The sequence below is a fragment of the Leptonychotes weddellii genome, chromosome 3, assembly GCF_054177405.1.
Source record: "Leptonychotes weddellii isolate Sample4059 chromosome 3, ASM5417740v2, whole genome shotgun sequence".
Lineage (NCBI taxonomy): Eukaryota > Metazoa > Chordata > Mammalia > Carnivora > Phocidae > Leptonychotes > Leptonychotes weddellii.
Window position 1 is genome coordinate 84,466,612 of NC_138371.1, and position 22,639 is coordinate 84,489,250.

The following is a 22,639-nucleotide window of genomic DNA, read 5'->3' on the forward strand; positions in this document are numbered from 1 at the left end:
GCACTACTGGATATTTACCCCAAATATACAAATGTAGTGATCCAAACGGTACGTGCACCCCGGTGTTTATAGCTGCAATGTCCACAATGCCAAACTGTGGAAAGAGCCGAGATGTCCTTCAACAGATGAATGGATAAAGAAGAGGTGGTATATATATACAATGGAATATTATGCAGCCATCAAAAGGAATGAAATCTTGCCATTTGCAATGACATGGATGGAACTGGAGGCAATTATGCTGAGTAAAATAAGTCAATCAGAGAAAGACATGTATCATATGACCTCAATGATATGAAGAATTCTTAATCTCAGGAAACAAACAGGGTTGCTGGAGTGGTTGGGGGGTGGGAGCGATGGGGTGGCTGGGTGATAGACATTGGGGAGGGTATGTGCTATGGTGAGTGCTGTGAATTGTATAAGACTGTTGAATCACAGACCTGTACCTCTGAAACAAATAACACATTATATGTTGAAAAAAAAATAAAAAAGAAGAAGAAGAAGAAGATAGCAGGAGGGGAAGAATGAAGGGGGGGAAATCGGTGGGGTAGATGAACCATGAGAGACTATGGACTCTGACCAACAAACTGAGGGTTCTAGAGGGGAGGGGGTGGGGGATGGGTTAGCCTGGTGATGGGTATTAAAGAGGGCACGTACTGCATGGAGCACCGGGTGTTATACGCAAACAATGAATCATGGAACACTACATCAAAAACTAATGTAATGTATGGTGATTAACATAATAATAAAAAAAAGAATTCTGGTAAAAGGACAGAAAAAAAAAAATACTACATCATAACCAAATGTGATTTATCCCAGGTATGCAAAGCTGATTCAACATTCAAAAATCAATTAATACAATCTAACTTATCTACAGACTAAAGTAAAATTATACAATCATATCTACACACACAGAAAAAGCACTTGACAAAAACCAACACCAGTGAATGACCAAAATTCTCAGCAAACTAGGAACATAGGGGGAGTTCCTCAACATGATAAAGAATATCCATGGGGGGGGCGGGGGCGACTGGGTGGCTCAGTCCTTAAGCATCTGCCTTCAGCCCAGGTCATGATCCCGGGGTCCTGGGATCGAGTCCCACATCGGGCTCCCTGCTCAGCGGGAAGCCTGCTTCTCCCTCTCCCACTCCCTCTGCTTGTGTTCCCTCTCTCGCTGTGTCTCTCTCTGTCAAATAAATAAATAAAATCTTCAAAAATTAAAAAAAAGTGTATCTATGGGGAGCCTGGGTGGCTCAGTTGATTGAGTATGCAACTCCTGATTTCAGCTCAGGTCATGATCTCAATGAGACTCAGCCCCCCAACAGGTTCTGCTTGAGTTTCTCTCCCTCTGCCCCTCCCCCTGCTTGCACTCATGCATTGTGCTCTTGCTCTCTCTCTCAAATAAATATTTTTTTAAAAAAGAGAATATCCACAAAAAAATGTACATTTAGCATTTTTCTTAATTGTGAGAAACCAGATGCTCTCTTGCTAAGATCGGGAACAAGGCAAGGATATCCATCCTTATCACTCCTATTTGACATCATACTGAATTTCCTAGATAATACAGTAAGACAAGAAAAGGAAATGAAAGGGGAAGAGATTGGAAAGGAAGAAATAAACTTCCTTTGCCTGCAAATGATATGCTTGTCTACATAGAGTATCCCAAAGAATCTTCATCAACAATAACAACACAAAGTCCTGGAACTAGTAAGTGATTATAACAAGGGTTCAGAATACAAGGTTAATACATAAAAGTCAATTGTTTTCTTGTATACTAACAATGAAAAATTAGAATTTGAAATTAAAAACACAATACATTTATATTAGCACCAAAAAATGTGAAATACTTAAGTATCAATCTAATAAAATATGTATAAGATTTACACGATAAGAAGTATAAAACTCTGATGAAGAAATCAAAGATGTACATAAATGGAGAAATATTCCAGGTACATGGAGAAGAAGACTCAATATTATCAAGATGTTATTTCTTTGCAAATTGCTCCATACACTACAAACAATCCCAATCAAAATCTCAGCAAATTATTTTGTAGCTGTTGAAAAAACTGATTCTGAAGTGTATATGGAAAAACAGAAGACCCAGAACAGTCAATACAATATTAAAAAAGAACAATTCAGAGGACTGACACTACCCAACTTCAAGACTTACTATAAAGCTTCAGTATTTAAGACATTGTTTTACTGGCAAAGAGATAAATAGATCAATGGAATAAAGACAGAGCCCAGAAATAGATCCACATAAATACAGTCAAATAATCTTCGACAAAGGAGGAAAGGCAATTCAATAGAGAAAGGAGAGTCTTTTTAACAAATGATACTAGAACAACTGAATATCCACAAGCAAAAAAAAAAAAAAATGAATTCAGACATCAACCTTATCCTTTCACAAAAGTTAGACTGGATCATAGACCTAAATGTAAAATGTAAAACCCCTAGAAAACAATATAGGAAGAAATCTAGTTGATCTTAGATTTAGAGAACTTATTGTTGTTGTTTTAGATGGAACACCAAAGAATAGTCCATGAAAGAAATATTGATAAATTGGACTTCATTAAGATTAAAAAAAAACAACAACAACAAATTCTTCTCTGTGAAAGACACTTTTGAGAGAATGAAAAGACAGGCCATCAAGTGGAAGGGAATATTTTCAAAACACATATCTGATAAAGGACTGGTATCCAAAATATACAAAGAATTTGTAAAACTCAACTATAAGAAAACAACTCAAAATTAATAGGCAAAAGATCTGGACACCTCACCAAGGAATATAAACAGATGGTAAGTAAGCATATGAAAAGATGCTGAACTAATATTATATGTGATTAAGGAATTGCAAATTATGGGGCGCCTGGGTGGCTCAGTCTTAAGCATCTGTCTTCAGTTCAGGTCATGATCCCAGGATCAAGCCCTGCATCGGCTCCTTGCTCAGCAGGAAACCTGCTTCTCCCTCTCCCACTCCCCCTGCTTGTGTTCCCTCTCTTGCTGTCTCTCTCTCTGTCAAATAAATAAAATCTTTAAAAAAAGGAATTGCAAATTAAAACAAGATACCACTACACACCTATTAAAACATGGCTAAAATCCAAAACACTGACAATAGCAAATGCTGGCCAGAATGTGAAGCAATAGGAACTCTTATTTATTGCTGGTGGGAATACAAAATGACACAGCCACTTTGGAAGACAGTTTGGCAGTTTCTTACAAAACTAAACAAACTCTTACATTAAATTTTTCCAAATGAGTTGAAAACGTGTGTTCACATAAAAATCTGCAGATGAATGTTTGTAGAAACTTTATTTATAACTGCCAAAACTTGGAAGCAATCAAGATGTCCTTCAATAGGTGAATGGATAACAAATTGTGATATAGCCATACAATGGAATACTGTTGGAGAAGGTAATCAAGAGGTTGGGACTTCCAGTTGACCTTGGGCTGGACTTGGGCAACTGGAGCCTCCTCACTCCCTCCCCTGTCCCTGGAATATATGCTCTGCACACAGTGGGAGCTTCTTTAAGGACACAGCCTTAAGGGAGTAACGTGTTTTTGAGACCATCTAGATGGTATACGGGACTGGACCCAATTAAGGCCTCTATATAAACTTTTAAGATTTGGCAGATGGGTACAGAGTTCGACTCATTTTGCAGCCACCTAAAACAAGCCTCATAATTAAGTTCTCATGCTTATTAAAATGCCATCTACCAATCTGGAATGGTCTGCCTCTTTCTTTGATCTCTCCTTGCCCTGTGTATATGGGGTAAGAGGGGTAGTTTGTAAACCAACAAACACTATTCAGTGATAAAAAGAACTGAGCTTTCAAGCCATGGATACACATGGAGGAACTTTAAATGCATATTGCTAAGCAAAAGAAGCCAATAAGAAAAGGCTAACCACTGTATCATCCCAACTATATAACACTCTGGAAAAAATAAAACTATGCAACCAATAAAAAGATCATTGACTATCAGGGAACAGAAATGGGGAGAAGAAAGGTGAGATCAATAGGTAGAGCACAGACTTTAGGGCAGTGAAATTATTCTATATGATACAGCAATGGTGGATACATATCATTACACATTTGTCCAAAGCCATAGAATGTGCAACACAGTGAATTCTAATGTAACCTATGGACTATAGTATTATATTGACATAGCTCATGAATTTTAACAAATACACTACACTGATGCAAGATGTATGTATGAAACTGTATATGTGGAGGGGAGTGATGAGAAGGTATATGGAAATGGTACTTTCCACTCAGTTTTTCTGTAAATCAAAAACCAGTCTAAAAAACAGTCTTAATAAAAAAAAAATGGCAAAAACAAGCAAGCTAAAAATGAAAACATTCTCTGGAATATTAAGAAAACAATGTCTTTACAGAATCCCACATACACATTCAAACAATAATCACCCAAATCATCTGCTTAATCTTTTGGGCTTCACAGAGGCAGGCAATAAAAGGCATAAAATCACTCTTCAATGGACTTGCCAATTGTATATGGCATAAATCAGAATGAATCATCAAAGATAAAATATGCTCATTTGTGAAGTCAAATTAAAAAAAAAAAAAAACAATCATCACATTACTTTGTTCTTGAATAGCAGAGGTAGTCTTTTGAGCCTCTTCCAGCCAGCTGTGGGTTCCAAGAAAACAGTAACTGATGATAATGATTAATTCTAGGGATGAGCGTCTCACTGTTTTGTAATTTAAGTACTGGTGAAAGGCATTTAAATTTGGAAAAAACTTGGTAATATACCAGTGCTTCCATTTAAGACCTTCTGGGGAAAATTAAACAAACACAACTTTGAACATATTTCTATATACTTATGTCATGGAATTTTTTTTTTGTACTAGAATTTAAAGTAAAACAGTTACAAATAATTTTTAAGCCTAAACTATCCTTTTAAAAAGTTGTAGTTCATTCCCTCTATAGGTTTGTAATTCTATTTAATGCTGAGCAAGGTAATATTTTTTTCAAATCAATGTCATAGAAAGCATTCTTGGATTAACTTACTGCTGAGTTCGACTCATTTTGCAGCCACCTAAAACAAGCCTCTATGAAAAATCTACAACCAAAATGTTAGAGAACCTTCTTAATCATGAAAACAAAAGAAAACAAAAAATTTTAAAAACACGATTATGAAAAATGATAAATATTTGCATAATTTATATCCCAAGTTTGAGAGTCAATTGGAATTTTCACCATTATAAAGAAAGGCTTAGTCTTTTATTATTGTAGTAACAGTACAGACCTATTTTTTTAAAACTGGTTGATATTTTGGTAAACCGTGGTAATATATGCCTTATCCTATATAGTTACACTACTAATTATGCAAGAATTCAGAGCTCTGCCTTGTCAATACTCTGAAATATTCATAATTGAAATTGGAAACTTCTCCGATGAAACTTTTAAAAATCCAAATCCCAACCTGGTTATAATTTTCCCTTCGTAGGGAATCATAAAAAAACCTTATAAAATTGTATTGTAAAATAGCTAGGTGAAGCCAAGATAAAAACACTGAAGGCCTTCTTACCTTAACATAGCATTTTTTCCGTCACTTCTGGTGCACCAGACCTGCCGGGTTTGATAACCTATCTCTAAGTCCCAGGGCTTGGAGAGGTGATGTGGCTTGTAACTTTGATGTCGAAAGGTGACTCGCTCCTTTGAATCGGAGCTGAAATCCAGAACAGTTCTTCCGCTTAGGTTAATTTCTTTAAGATGAGGCAGTCTACATTTACTCCATGGTCCTGCTTTAAGGCTAAAAATATATTCCTCTTCGCCAAGAGGACAGGAAATGGGAGTGTCACAGGCTCTCGACTCCGTCAGATTGGGACACTGAGACCCGCCATAGAGAGGGGCAGCGATGGCCGCCCGGGTCCTGTGCTGCAATTGCTTCTCACAGCCCTTGCTGCACTCGGACCACTGTGAGAACTCAGATACGACACAATCCCGGGGGCAGGGAATGAGGCAAGCTTGTTCTGCGGGGGGCTGAGGGGCAAAGTGTTCACAGATTTCATTTACAACCCTGGTTCTGTTCAACTTCTGAACACAGCGCACGGTCCGGTGCTGCAGCCCATGCTGCGCCGTCACACACTCTGCGGTCCGAGGCGGCGCTTGGCCGGGGCTGGCGGGAACGAGCACGCACTGGTGCCAGTCGGAGACCTCCCAATGGAAGAGGTCGCTGTGCCAGTCACACACCCGGAAGCAGCTTCTTTCCTTTGGAGGCCTGGTGTTCTCGTCGCAGTTAGATAGGTGACTCGTCCACCCTTCCAAGTGGAAACACCACAGGGCACGACTCTGCACTCCTCCGGGTCCACAGTCGCCCGTACACCTTCCCCAGGGGCCTATGGGCAAAAGACAAGGGCGTCCGTTACTCAGAGATTCTCCACTGCCATCCACACAAAAATGGATCAGTCTGCACACTTCCCAACACAACCAGTGTGAAATTATGGACTTGAGTGGACAATAGAATCTGGTTGTTAAGAGCGTGGGCGCTGCGTCTGTTGGCCTTTGTTGAAATCCCCACTCCATCCCTTACCAGCAATGTCAGCTTGGACGAGTTACTTCCCCTTTCTAAGCCTTCGTTTCCTTAACTCCGCAAGAGACAGCATAAAAGCCCTGACTTGCAGAGCTGTTCTGAGGCTCAGTGGTACAATGTGGTGCCAATGCACACTTAAAAAATGACTGGTTCTTAAAAAATGATTCTAATGAATCATTATGTTTCAAAGCCTATATATCTAACTCAATATTAATACTTTCTAGTTAGACAATGTTTCAATCTAAAAGAAAAGCCCTAAACCCAGGATTTTAATAAAGTGGGATTTTTCATGTTTCCAAGCCTTCAGCTCAACACTGCAGGTGGCTCAGAAGAGAACTATGTCTTTAAAAAATAACAATGAATCATGGAACACTACATCCAAAACTAATGATGTAATGTATGGTGATTAACATAATAAAATTAAATTTAAAAAAATAACCTGCCAAAGTATCTTAAATATACTTCCATTTGCTAAATAGGTGCCCCGCTTTTGCTTTTGGATTTTGCTTGCAGAGTGAATTGCATGAAACAAAATATCTGATGGGAGAGGATATACTAAAAGCAACAACAGTATCATTCAACCGCCCACGGAAATTCTGCCCCTAGGACCCCTGAATATACCCACTTTGATTTCTCATGGGTATTGACTCTGGGTCAAGCTGCCAACATTAGTTTGTAATACACCACATCTTTTAATTAATGAATATGTTTTCATGGGAAAGAGTCCCACAGAAAAACGGACAGATAAAAGAGCGTCCATTGATGTCTCTCACATTGTTTTGCATCTAATCCGTAGATATACCAGCCAGGCTTATCCAGAAGGCTGACGATATAACGTTTCACAAGGATGGCAAGTAATCACATTTTGTGTCAACGGGAAAAGAATACTTTCCTCTCTTTCACTTTACTTAATTGTAACATGAACCTGAGAAAACTTTACCAACTTAACCATGTAACCTTTGCCCCTGCACTAGGTTGTGATACTAAAGGCAATTCACACGCTGAGAAACATTTTAATTTACCTAGGTAAGAGAAAGAAGGTGCAGTCTTTCTCTCTTTCCCCAAATCTGAGCAAACACCCAAAACTTCATGGAATATGTTTTCGTACACATCCGTAATATCTCTAGAAACAGGAAATGTGTACAGAGTCACATGCACTTAGGAAGAGACATATACATCCCCAGAGAAACAGGTATTTGCATTGGTGGACAACATGCTGCAGTGAAGATCTCTCACTTAAAGGGCAGGACATCAATTTTGGGGTTCTAATGTACAGTCTTCCCAGTTCTTCCTCACAGCCTTGTCTGGCTATGTAGACCTACTCTGCTATTTGCTTCTGTCATTTTATAAGTGAGATTAACATAGAAAATACCCTCATGTCCTTTCAGTGTCCCCATCCCTTGAGTCTCCCCTTGCTGAAATGGACGGAGGAGTTTCATTGGAGTAAGTCAGCTTTTACTCACAGAAATGCCCTCGAGTTTGCCCACACATTGCCCAGGCGTGGTGTCCCAGCACTGACTGCTCATGGCACAGTAAATGCACATAAAAAATGGTACTGTCAGCACAGGCTGATTTCATCAACTGCCTGCAATTCTGGTGGTTTTCTCCTAGATCACCCACAATTTGTGCCTTGTAAACTGAGATGTGCATTGCTACATGAAAGTCATTTACAGGTTTCATGTGTCCAGATGTTCTGGAGCAATCTCAGTTCAAGTATGCCATCCCTTGTCCATCATGTCAGACTACACATGCAAATTTTCATTATTGCCAAAAAAAAGAAAAATCGCCATGGTTACTCAGTAAAGAAATACTTCCAAAAATATATCCTTGTAGCAAACTTTAAAATCTAAAGTCAATTTTGAATAATAGAAATTGGCTACTGGATGAAATCGAAAGAGCTCTTTTGAAAGTACCAGTTTTTAAATAATGGCTGTCTGCTTATCTTTACTTGTTAAGGTATCAAATACACACACTTTTCCCCTTAGGACTTTTTTGTGTAAAGAAAGTAAGACCGGAAAAAATCAAACCATTTCTAACCAATCTGAAAAAGCTAATATTAAATTTAATTCATCTAGAACATCTTACAGGTAATCTCTATTCTTACTTTTAAAGATTTTACTAACACATTTTCTTATTAAAATGTTTCCTTCTTGTTGTAAGTTTTTCACCTACTTTCAAAATTGTTAAGGTAGCTCTTTTTTGTTATTTGAAATCATTAATATTTTAAACCTTATACATTACTATTCTTCCTTTAGCTTTCACATTCTCCATCTGTCTAGAAATGCACCAAACAGCAAAAATTTTCTTAGATCAATGGAAGACAAAATATAACTATTAAGTAATTATCACCATTTGTTAAGGGCTAGCAGTGCTGTGCTGGGCTTGGATGGTACCAGAGGACTGTTACATATTCAAGAATTTTACCAGGTGGTTGTTAAATCATTCATAGTTTGAAATCAACCATGATGAAAGTATTTACACCACACTACAAATCAAGGCAAATCAAGACATTAAAAAAAACAAACAAACTGAGAGCTGGTTTGTCACATACCACTAGTGATTTGCCCAGTTCCTTCCTATTCCTTACAACAGTCCTCTGACATGGGGCTAGAATGCTTATTTTATCAGTTGGGGAAATGAAGTTCAGAGAAGTTATAAAGCACCTCGAAGGTTACACAGCTAGTACATGGTAGACTAGAATGGGACTCCAGATCTGCGAGACTCCAAGCATGGGCTCTTGCCCTGCATTTGAAAAGTCTTTTCCAGGGTGAGCATTGGTATATGTGATCCTAACATCACAAGGCAGATAGATCTGTTTCTTAGTTTAGCTATGATCTCTCCGATCTGTTAGTTAATATTCCTTTAAAAATGAGTACAAGTAATCAAGGTGGTATGTGAGCAATGAATTCCCCCTCCTAGCCCTGGAAATGTTGATAAGCATTAGTTAGTACATTAGGAAGGCACAGTCAACAGAGAATAGTTTCTCCTCAGGTTAAAAACAAACTTTGCAGACAACTGAACAACATGTAAGTAACAAGCAAATATAAAGTGAATTGTGTATGCTTGGAATAAATGACAAACAAATTGCAAACAAGATATACAAGATAGAGACAAGACCTCTCAGCAATTGACCTATAACAATTTGCATTTCTCAGGCATACAGAGAAAATGTGTTCCATGACTTATTCAGTTGTGTTTGCCTATGAAGTTTAAACACACACACTAGTGAAAAATCACATAGCCCTGAGGGATTTTGCCATTTCAGAAAACATGCATATTGAAGCAAAATGTGAACTACAGTTTGAGAAATCTTGTATCCCTTGTCCAACTTCAAAAATAGAACATATTAAAGTTTTGAGCAGTTGCATGGAGAAAATGAATACCACCTTTAGATTTTCCACATACATAAAATGCGATTATAGTCACAACATATATCTGAGATAAATAATCTAAAGAAACATATAGGAAATCCACGCTTTTAAACATCAATCATTTGGTATTTCTTTATTTTTAAGATTTTATTTATTTATTTGACAGAGAGAGATAGAGCACGAGTGGGAGGAGGGACAGAGGGAGAGGGAGAAGCAGACTCCCCACTGAGCAGGGAGCCTGATTTGGGGCTCGATCCCAGGACCCTGTGATCATGACCTGAGCCGAAGGCAGACACTTAACTGACTGAGCCACCCAGGTGCCCCACATTTGGTATTTCTTAATTGAAAACAGGTCCCAAGTAATACAAATAAAATAAAATTTAGAACCAGTAAAGGATTAAAAGTTTAATTAGACATAATATGCATTTAAACTAAAATTCATGCTGTGTTACAGTCTCAGAAAATACTTCAATGGTATAATAGGAATAATAATTCAGTACTTGTTTACCTGGACCAACATTATATAAAAACATCATCCACCTGCAAGTTACTACCTTTTCTGTGTGATAAATACAGTTACTTTGGAATAAACTGCTAAATCTTTTAAATCACATCAGTTTTAATTAACACATTAACATTTTGGTTTAGAAATAAAATTTTGGGGCGTGCAAGGGTGGCATGGATGAATTCTTGGGTCATATTCACATTTAAGACTCTGTGATTCCTCTTTTTTTTTCTTTTTTGTTTCTGCAGAAAGTGCAAATATGTGAATGTTCTAATGTAATATTCCCCTAGAAGCAGAAAAGTGCTGGCACATGTTATTCTCTTAATTAAGTTACCCTTAAGTGGATTAGTTGAGATGAATGTATCTCCCAATCTAAATCATCATATTGAAGACGACCTGCCGGATGCCTGAATTTCGGGTGTGGCATTCACAAAGATGCCTACAACAAAGGAAAAAGGGAACTCAAGTGGTCAGAAAGAATAAACACATTCTGGCTTTTGCACAGCATTTGCCACTGTTTGAGGCAGCAACCCTGACTTAATACCATTCATGCCATAGGAAAAGATGTTTATTTTACTGTACATTTTTTTCAACCCACAGCTTTTATTATCGTGACATTGCTTTATTTTTAACTTGGGCAATGGGGTGAAGGAGTGACAAGAATGTCAATGCAAAGCTTTAATATCTTAACCAAATTATTTGTGGATAATTACTATACCAAAGCACTCATAAACCTCAACATTACCAAATGTGATATAAAACAACATTGACTCACTGATAAGATGCCTCACCTCCAAGAAATAGCTTGGAATTTATGTAGTAGCTTTCACTCCTTAAAAAGCCTTCATGTCAACTGTGGAGTAATTAAAGTAAGGCTTCCCTTGCACAGTTGACAAATATCTAAGAAATCACACTTTCTAAAATATATCAAAGAACCCAAAGAATGAGAAGAGAGTAGCATCTGAGCATTCATTCACTAAAATAACAATTTCTCTTTAGCTGCTACTTGACAAATAGTGTATTCGACTCTGGAAATATAAAAATAAATGAGACACCAAGTATCTCTTACAAAATCTGTGTGCTAGATGTAATGCCAGTTTGCTCCTGAAGAGGACATCTGGTCTCTCCTTCAGGTCTTACTTGGTACACAGCTGAAGAATTTTAATGTTTTGGTTCCCAGAGCTCATTAGACCTAACGCAGCAAACCAGAAATTGAGAGGGACCACTGGAGGCAGGGACACTGATAGAAGCCTGAAGAGATGGCCATTTTCAAGTCTGCATTTCTGAATCTACCATGTTAATTAATAACTCCGACTAGCAGAGGATGCTCAAAGCCATGCACTACTTCCTAAACTCACAGAGAAAACCTGTTCATTATATATATATATATAGCAATATAAAACTATATTACTATATATATATTACTGAGTTATGCATTGGATATCAATAGAAACACAACATGAAAAATGTAAACACATGGAAAAAATTTTAAATGAGAAAAAATTTAAACCATAATGTATTTTATTTAAAAATTCCATTGCAGGGTGCCTGGGTGGCTCAGTCGTTAAGCGTCTGCCTTCAGCTCAGGTCATGATCCCAGGGTCCCGGGATCGAGTCCCACATCGGGCTCCCTGCTCCCTGGGAAGCCTGCTTCTCCCTCTCCCACTCCCCCTGCTTGTGTTCCTGCTCTCGCTGTTTCTCTCTCTGTCAAATAAATAAAATCTTTAAAAAAAATTCCATTGCATTTTTTACAGGAACTAAAAATTCCTTTATTAATACTAAAACTATTTTCAAAACATATTTGTGGTCTGAAGGATAGACGTGCTGAAGTATTCCAATAATTTTCATTAGAAAATTTTAACAGCAACAGTTCAGAGCTACCAAATGTAACTTCATTTTCATAGGTACAAAGATTTTTTTTAAGACAGTTTATGGCTCCATGCAAGGATACCACAGAGCATTCGGACTGAATATTTATACTTCCAGAAAGCATAAGCATTGTTACTAACATTCCAGGCTCTTTCTGTATGATTGTGTTTTTGTTTGGCACCTAACAGTACGTTCTAAGTCCATTTCATCTTCGTGGACAGATGCCTCTGACTGAAAAGCAAAGTGCCTCTGTTACTTATCATTTATGATTACAAATTATTAGTTGCCAGTGGCTAGAACATCCATTAAAAGTAGCTTGACAGCAAAGCAGATTAAAAATATATCTGAACGACTCATCAGCTAATGCAAACACCACAGAGACAGAAAACCACCTTTTAAAAATTGTTTATCAATATTTCTGGTTTGAATTCTACTTTCTAAAAGTTCTGAAGCCTAAAAGGAAATCTCAAACCTCATATTCTTCACTGCATTCTGACATAAAGTGGGTCCCTTCAGATCACTAAAACCTACAGCCTGTCTACTGCCTCAAACGTGGGAAGGGAAAGGTAATGTGACAGTCCATGGTTTTTGGAGGAGGAAACGAAGCCCAGACAAATCCAATGAATTGCACAAAGTCATACAGTCATTTGGAGCAGAAATGGGATGGACAATTCCATTCCAGATGGCCAGTCCAGTGATCTTTACACTACATCATGTTGGCTTCTATTGTAAAGTCCTAAGACTGCAAGGGAAGAATAAGGACTCTCTAAATGGTTGTGACCCAAGATGTGGGGGAGGGAAAGGAATAAAAACATAAAAATAAATAGAAATTGCATAAAGACAAATATAACACAAGCAACGAACTGCCTGTGAATGCTGAGAGTTTTCAGTCTCCTGCACCTGGAGTTCTTCCCAGGGCCCTTCACAATTTATTATGTGAAACGGGATCCTTCCTGCCTTCGCATGCTTGAGAACGTGGACTAAGCCACTAGTCAAGAACATAAAGAACCAGTAGGGGTCAGGGGATTAGAGCACAAAATGAAGCCTCAGCACCAGTAAGGAATTCTCTGTCCCTAGAATAATTATAGCAAATAATAGTAATAACATTGTTTTGAACACCTACCATCTTTCCAATCCCACATGTACATCATTGATACTGTTCTGCTTTGCTAGATGAGACCATCAAAGCCTGAGGTCAAAGAATGTGCTCCAGGTCAACAGCTCTTGGGGCGCCTGGGTGGCTCAGTTGGTTAAGCGTCCGACTCTTGATTTTGGCTCAGGTCATGATCTCAAGGTCATGAGATCAGCCCTGCATCAGGCTCCACACTGTACCCAGTGTGGAGCCTGCTTAAGATACTCTTTCTCCCTCTCCCCCTTCCCTCCACTCTGTCTATAAATAAATAAATAAACAAACAATCCAGGTAAACAGCCCTGGAGCCCTGACATTGGACTCTCCCTTTCTATCTATCCATGCCTGTTCCACAACAACTGCAGTTAAACTTTTTAGAAGCCATATCTCTTGAGCAAATGAAGCCTTGCAATGCCCGTTAGATGTACTATATTTAGAAGAGGGTCTTTTCTGAGCACAGCTGGTGTGAGGGGCTCAGGGCACAGCCACTCCTCTCCTGCCTAAAGCGCTTTGTCCCTACCTTGGTCTCAGCTCAATGGCATGGCTCGGGTATGGCCCCGGAACTCCTAGGGCTCCGATACCTGTCAATGGATATTTATGGGACATTCTCATCCCATAAATATGGCTCCACTCAACTTTGACTTTACTTACAATAAATGCTTCAGCGAAGCCCTCTAGATTCCCTGGAGAAGCAGAAGAAAATCATTTACTCAGCTGTTTGGTATCAGTTAAGTGGAAAAGGCAATGAAGAGGATGCCAGAAACAGAGTGAAGCTGAATCCCACACAATGTTCTTCTGAAGGACTTTCTCCCATAGCTTATTGGCCACTCAGGCAGTGACTAAACTTCAGGAGGGCCAGAAATCTGTTTGCTTTATACTTCACAGAAAGCAAACTGGAACAGGTGCTTGGGAGACTGAAATTCTTAAGCTGTGCTCCTCCCCCTCCAAAATAAGAATAAAGTGCTATTTCCACAGTGAATAATCAATACATGTTGGGCTTGATAAAGGAGGCCTTTCATACTGTTGCCTTAGAGGTTCACTGGAAAAACAACAATGTTGAGACTATGTACATAGGCTTTAAAAATACATAAAGCAAAAGGGCAGGGTGGCATCCATTTTATTTATCATTAAGCAACTCAAGGATTAATTTTGCCTAGGATAAAAATTGCACTAGAGCGTACTTGAGATGATATTTGTTTCTTGGTAATTTCAATTCTCTAATAGTTACATGGAGTATATCTGCTTCTCAATACATCTTCTCTCTAATAGCAGATATTCATGGTGAACAAGTGAGAGAGAACAAAACATAAGCTACATTTGGGTGGACAAAACATCTAGTTCATCCAATTTTTTCTTCCCAAAGGAATAATTATTTCAGTTTTGAAACAGCAAATTTAAGACTACTTGAGACTCTTGTCATCTGAAAAATAACTTCCAAGTTACTGATTTGAAAAAAATATCTGTGAAACAGCAGTACCATGGCGCAATCACAATATTATTTTCTCTCTAGAAACACTAAAAATACCTATTTTTCCTATATAGTCTAAGGAGCATCCTAAGGATTCTATTTACAAAAAGCAAATGCAACCAATCATCCATCAGTTTTACTTCCTAAACATCAAGTCAACCTGTCCATGTTTCTTCATCCCCACTGTCACCACCCTCACCCAAACCACCACAATTTCTTGTATGAATGAGAAGAGTAGCCTCTTGATTGGCCTTCTAGCATGTAATGCCCCACCCCACCACACCCCTGGCATCAATTCTTTCTCCATATTACAGACACAGATATTTTAAAAATTCAAATTTGTACCACTTTGGGTGCAGCTTATCATCTATATGGCATTTCTACGCTTACAGCTCATCAGTAGCTTCCCATTCTTCTCAAAATAAAGAAAAAAAGTTTAACATGACATACAAGTGCCTACCTGATCTGGCCCCTTCCCATCCCCTTCGCATCTGATCACCAGAGCCACCCACATTCACTCGCTGCTCTGCCATCATGTTGGCCATCTTTCAGTTCCTCCAATGCTCCAAGTTCCCTGCCATACCTGAGCAGCCACATGTACTATTCCTCGAGCCATCCCCTACAGCCAAATTAATTCCTTCTCACTCTTCCTATCTTAAGTCGCTTTCTTAGGAACTCTTCCCTATGCTCTGGCACTACCTTACTCCTCTACAAAACACTCATCACACTTGCAATTACAAATCTGACTGTGTAATTTAAACTTTGTCTCTCCCACTTGATTCTAAACTCTGTGATGGCAGAAACATATTGGTCCTACTCACCACTCTATTCTCAGCACTAACCTAGTGTTTGGCATATGGTTAGCCTCCCACCAATTATCGAAGCTGGAGCAAACAGCATTGTAGGAAGCAGAATCGTGTCTAAATAGAACTAGGAGTAATGTCACCACCGGAAACTCATCACACAAATGAGCTGATGGTTTTGCCAAATGAGAGGAAAAAAACAAAAAACGAAAAACGTCTGTTCTGTGTTTCCTTAGCATATGTTTAAAGGACGAAATCCTCAGTGTGATGCCCAACAGAATTCTTAAATACCTGTTTTCCACAACCCTGTTTGCAATGCCCATTATTCTTTGTTGCAACTCTCTGGGCCCCTTCTTTCCAGATCCACAAAGGATCCGGATTGAGGAATGGGGTACCCAGTCTTCTCATGATTAGCATGCTAATTTTACCATTAATAAATACACAAGTCTACAGAAATACCTTTGACCTTGGACATAGGTCTCTTCCAAATATTCTAATTGACCCAGGATGTTCACTCAACAAGTAAGATTGCTATTATCACTGTTTCTCAGAGGATTCAAATCTTTTTTTCTCAGAGAATTACATATCAGATCCTATCATCCCAGCCTACCACTCGCAAAACTAAAAAGTGACCAGGGATAAAATTATCACGGTGGTTACAATTTCAGTATAATAACAGCAACAGCAGTAGCACAGACGCTGTGGACAGACACTGTGCTCAACACTTTGTAACAATCATGTCACTCAGTCCTCAAAGCAGCCTTGCAAAGTAGATCAGTTTTCAGAACTCCCAGATGCCTTAAATTTCCAATTTCAGGAAAATTGGCAGAAGAAATGAAAAGAGTGTGAATGTGATCACTATAGAGTTTGTTGACAGGACTATATTCTCTAACACCCAGGAAAAGACCTAAGAAGGGAAGGGTCTGGAAATTGCACTTAAAGACTGTTCCTTTGGAACACTCCTCTGCCTGAGGAGGGGAAGCACCTGAAGCAGAAGGAAACCCAAGAAATCTGCCAGGATACAGGTTCCTAGCTGGACTCTGAAGGAGTCTATGTAAAATGTCTTTGTGCTCAAACCCTAGTACAGCTTTGAGTGGGATTGTTATTCTGAAGGGTGGAGTTGGGTCAGAGACCGAGTCCCAACCTTTGTGTGGGATTGGGGGAGGGGAGAAACATATTTAAGAAGTACATTTTGTTTACAGAAACATAGACTTTAGTTAGAAGGTGATGTGAAGACACTTTTTTTTTTTTTTTTAGAGAAATCATGCATGTGTGCAGAGTGGGGGCGTGGGAGTGGGGAGGGACGGGGGGTGGGGAGGGGCAGAGGGAGAGGGAGAGAGTATCTTAAGCAGACACCCCGCTGAACACAGAGTCCCACCCAGGGCTGGATCTCAGGACTCTGAGGTCATGACCTGAACTGAAATCAAGAGTCGGACACTTGACCAACTGAGCTACCAAGGTGCCCCTTGAGCACACTTTTGACAGCAAACACAGACAGCCTAACAAGAATCTGCCTTTTGGGGTGCCAGAAGCCTTGTCCATAAAGTTATGTCAGATGTTTCTGAGGGAAGGATGCCCTTTCCTTGGCACATACCTCCTAGCTCAAAAATAAAAACTTCCTCCCTGCCCCTTTCTCCTGTCTGCAGTGAGGCTGGTAAGAATAGAGATATTGGTATTAGTAACAGAGACAGAGAGACGATGTATCTTGCTTCCCCAGAGAGGAAATGGCAGCCTTGGGTGTCCAGGCACAAAAGGCCAAGGCCACCGAGCACCTCCTGCAGATCCAAGGGCTCAGCACAGTGGGAACGCAGCACAAAGGACAAAACACTGCATAGAATTCTAGAGAGGCCAGCCAGCCTTCCAGGAATAAGGACCTTCTAAGTGGTGACCAGTATGAACGGATGGCTAAGAAATTGGTGGACCTCCCATAGAAAAAGTGGGGGCCCTGGTGGTACGAAGAGCTCCAAATAAATAACCAAACTAAGTTAAACAAAATTATATTCCTTGCACACCTAAAGTTTTAGCTGAGATGAGTACCCACTACAATAATCACCACCACATATAATAATTAAAGGGAATCAGAGAAGCAATAATAAACACGTCCCTCACCAGCCCAAGGGCTGACAGCCCCATAGGACATTCAAGCCCTTGGCTCAAGAGCACACTGAGAAAATCCATCCTCATTACCCTTTTCTAGCCCAGTGAGCACAAGGCAGTGGCCTGAAGCCTGTGTCAACTCTTTTTAACCTCCTCCTCCCCTGCATGGCTGGAATTTCCCAGGGTGCTTTGTGCGAATCCAATTTACAATGCAAGTGAATTGGGGAAATGTCATCTCAGCTATGGGGGTAGTTTCCATTTACATAATGAAAATAATTATTGTAAAGTAGCATTTATCATTTGATAGACTTAACGTTAGTACACAGATGATTGGGGAAAAAATGCTGAATTTTAAAAGCTTCTGGGGACAAGGAAGGACCGGGCTGCCTCCTGGCCTTTCCTGTAGTAATCACTTCATCTGATTCCAGCTGAAGAGAACATATCATCATTCAGGAAATCCCCAAATGTGTTCAGTGGCACAGTTGCATCCTCTGAGATCAGTACGCAGAGAGGAGCACTGTTATTAAATAAATTTGGGGTCAATGCAGAGTTAAATAAAATTTAAAGTTTTCTATTTCCAGAAGTCCTCGATGCTTTCTAAATATACATTGTGAATCCCAAAGAATTTATCCCTAGAGTGCGAGTGCAATGGTTCACAAACTTCTTTCCCTACATCATTCTTTTCCTGGAGAAAAAAAAAAAAAATATATATATATATATTTTGCATGTGTGAGGCTTTTCCCTTATTAGATGAGGTAGCTGACCATATTTTTTTAACCTTAATGATTTTAAATAACCTGAAATAAAATTATAATTTTAACTTTAGGGTCCAATGCAACTTTCAATCCAAAGCCTAACACTTATATCTTCTCAAGATACAAACACACAAAACCACAAAGTAGAAAATCAGAGTAAGTCTAACTTAGAAGTTGACTTATAATAAGTCACCCACTCATCAGAATAAGTCTATGATCTGCCAGCTGTTCACAAAGAATGAAACAGATATAAAACACAGAGCAGAGATCCATCTGTCCATTAGGTTTTGGCTGAGCAATTTAGAAGACCTAGGACATGAGATCAAAGTGCATGGAACTGTGACAAGGCTTAAGGTTGTAAAGGCATGAAACAATTCAGAGCAAGCACTGAACATGTCACTAATTTGCAGCCTAATAAAAAAGTCCTGCATATGGTACACCTCTCTAATTTCAGATTTTCTATGTCATTTCAAACATAGCTTGTGCTGTGCTAGATTTTACTTCAGGATTTGACAAGATGTACTTTATTGGCCACATTAGTGGATTATAGTATAATTATGGTAATGTCATCATTGATTCTAAGTTTAGAACACAGATTTGTTGACTCTATATTCCATGCAGGAACATTCCATAAATGTGATATTCTGTAATACACAACAAACAGAATTGATTTAAATATATTTATATATCTATATAATTACATTCATATTGTATTATAAGTTATATTAAATACATAATATATACAACGCTAATTTTATATTAATGTGTGACATATATTTAAGCCAACTATTTCCAGTGCATGATATGCATGCTATATTTATATATATGTATTATGTAGTATATTTAAATGCATATGCCATATGATAACAGATTGTTATATTATGTAATCATATTAGATATAATGTGTATGTATGAGTGTGTGTGTAAGGATATACACACACACACATACACATACATATATATGCATGTTGCCTGTTCATTCTGTTAACCTCTTATTATATTTCCTTAGTACAAATCAATACCCACCACTAGAATGCATTGCCTCAACGACAGAAAGTGTTGCTTATCTGCAACCCCCACCCCCATCCCACCACCAGTAACCTCAAGGAGCCTTTTTCTGCTGTTCTTCCTTCTACCCAAAGACAAATGGATAACACTCCCCTTAGTTAAAATGCTGTGCTTCTGAATATACACATCAGAGGACTGATATCCAACACTTAAGGAACGTCAGTTCTTTCTCCACATAGAGACCACACAGAAACTGATGACGCACAGAAAAATATCTCTGAATCATCCAAACAATTATTAATTTACATTCACTGTCAACCTATACTCTATTATATTTCTGTTCTCCAAAAATCAATACGTAATTCATGGTCTAGGTATGGAAATTTAATGTGGACCATAACATTCTACTCCCTGGGCACTAACTTACTGTAACATGCTATTAGAACTCTTTATCCCCCTTGTGATTTCACAGAATTAGTCTGAGCACCTCATAATTCCTATCCTGATGAAACACATTATCAAAAGCCTGTGCCACTTTGAGGTAATTGAAGTCCACACTTCCTAATCTACATTAAGATTTACTTGAGGTTTTATTTTACTCCGTTCAAGACAGATGTAGTCTCAGCATGAATCTCTCTCCTCTGCTTTGTTTCCAGCTGACCACATGAGCTACGGGGTATGCTGGACGACTGAGGTACTGGGTCCCAGAAAGAGATAATGTTACCTCTTTGTTCAACAAGAAGAAAGGAAGAATCAAAATGAGCTTTCATACTCAGACTGGGGGGCTGGGGACCCTACAGCTCTCCTGTCTGCTTTTCCCATTAGAATACATTTGTAAGCATTGTCTAGCCTTTGTGATTGTCACCGAAGAGTCCCTTTGGGGGTAAAACACCACCATTCCTCTTTGACCTGCCTCTTTCTTTTGATAACTGTAATAAGCATTGGGGGCAGAGCATCGCTCATAGCGCTGCCGAACTTTTTGTTCTGCTGTGGGGTGGCTGCAGATGCGAACAATTTGTCCGTGGTTTGGAAGCCTTGCATGAGCAGACTAGGGTGGAGCAGGGGACAAGAAGAGCCACCCCCAACCTGCAAATCAACACCTTCTCTAGCCAGAAGCAGAGAGAGTGGGCAAGGCTCTGCTCAAGGCAAGGCTCGACCAACTACCCTTAAATGCTTATGTTCATTTATTCTTCCAAACACCTAAAGCAAAGACTCAACAGTGGTAACTACATTAAAACAGGAGAGAGCAGGCTCGTAGAAGGTGTTTTGGGGCTATACAGACTTGAGTCCAAATCTTGATTTTGCCATTCAGCCCTCTGTGACATTCAATAGCATGATTTGCCTTGATTTCCAATCATTTCAACCTGTAGGCTGGCAACAGAGATGATGTACGAGAAGCTCTTGACACAGTGCCTGACGCACAGTGAGCACTGAATGAATAACAGGTCCATGTGGGAGGCATTGCCTGTTACAAGATTCTAGATCTCACAAGGCGTTGATCTCAAATTTGGCATCTGACATTTGGGACCAGATAAGTCCCTGTTGCGGAGGGCTGTCCTGTGCACTGTAGGATATTTAGAGGCATCCCTGACATCCACCCTCTAAACGCCAGTAGCACCCCAGTCTCTAGGCATCGTAAAATGTATCCTGGGGAGTAAAATTGCCACAAGTGAGAACCCCTGATCTACACTGCATCATTTAATCCTAACACAAAGCCTGGGAGGTGGGTGACTTGTCAGTTCTACAAAGAAGCCACATTAACTATCCAGGATCCCAGCAGTAATAAGGGGGAGATCCAGGGCAGTGAGCCAAGAGAACGAACTCCACCTGCATTCCCCATCTTTAAAATGTGCATTTTAAAGAAGAACAGCAGAAGTCCACTGATACCTATTCAGCATTCTATGTTCAACCTCTGGCTGCCCAAAGCAATATTTATTTGACTGCATGATTCACCTTTCTCCCATTTTTACTAACCTTTGATAAACAAATTTTCAGAGCCACCCTTCACTGTAGGTTTCAGTGCTACTTTATTAAGGTTCACTTTACCTTCCTCATCCTCTGCTCTGGAAATAACCTGGACTTTGAAATCACAGTTGGGATTCGAACTGTGGCTCCTCCACTTGCTAGCTGTGGGACCATGGGCATGTAACTTAATCTCGCCTTTATATCCTACTGAAACAGCAAACCAGATTTTGTCAACGTCACGGTTATCTCAACAGCCAGCTCTTCAGTACAGCCCACTATGCAGAGCACAGCTCAAAGGTCCAAAATTGCAGTTGTGAAGTGAAACGCTGCCCTCCACCCTTCTGTGTAGGCCCTTCCTAGAGGTGGTATGATTCCTTCCCCTGCATTAAATGTACTCTGCCTGTTCACTCAAAAAGATGAACCTTATCTCCCGCTCAGAAATACAAATTTATGCCCTTGCTTCCCTTGCCTTTGGTGATGTTTCTAGGAAGAAGTTGCTGCAGCTGAGGTCGAAGAGGTTGCTGCCTGTGTTCTCCTTTAGGATTTTGATGGACTCCTGTCTCACATTGAGGTCTTTCAACCATTTGGAGTCTATTTTTGTGTGTGGTGTAAGGAAATGGTCCAGTTTCATTCTTCTGCATGAGGCTGTCCAATTTTCCCAACACCATTTGTTGAAGAGACTGTCTTTTTTCCACTGGACATTCTTTCCTGCTTTGTTGAAGATTAGTTGACCATAGAGTTGAGGGTCCATTTCTGGGCTCTCTATTCTGTTCCACTGATCTATGTGTCTGTTTTTGTGCCAGTACCATACTGTCTTGAGGATGACAGCTTTGTAATAGAGCTTGAAGTATGGAATTGTGACTTCATCAAGATAAAAAGCTTTTGCACAGCAAAAGAAACATGCAACAAAACCAAAAGACAACCGAGAGAATGGGAGAAGATATTTGCAAATGACATATCAGATAAAGGGCTAGTATCCAAAATCTATAAAGAACTTATCAAACTCAACACCCAAAGAACAAATGATCCAATCAAGAAATGGGCAGAAGACATGAACAGACATTTTTCTAAAGAAGACATCCAAATGGCCAACAGACACATGAAAAAGTGCTCAACA

At 39.3% G+C, this 22,639-nt stretch overlaps 1 protein-coding gene across 1 annotated transcript in view; it reads right to left on the reverse strand.

The window, feature by feature from the left end:
- THSD7B (thrombospondin type 1 domain containing 7B) overlaps nt 1-22,639 on the reverse strand; it is a 658,530-nt gene that overhangs the window by 510,376 nt on the left and 125,515 nt on the right. Inside the window, exon 2 of the mRNA XM_081814537.1 lies at nt 5,548-6,358. Within this exon, the coding sequence (XP_081670663.1) occupies nt 5,548-6,358 (811 nt within the window). The remainder of the gene's footprint in view (nt 1-5,547; nt 6,359-22,639) is intronic.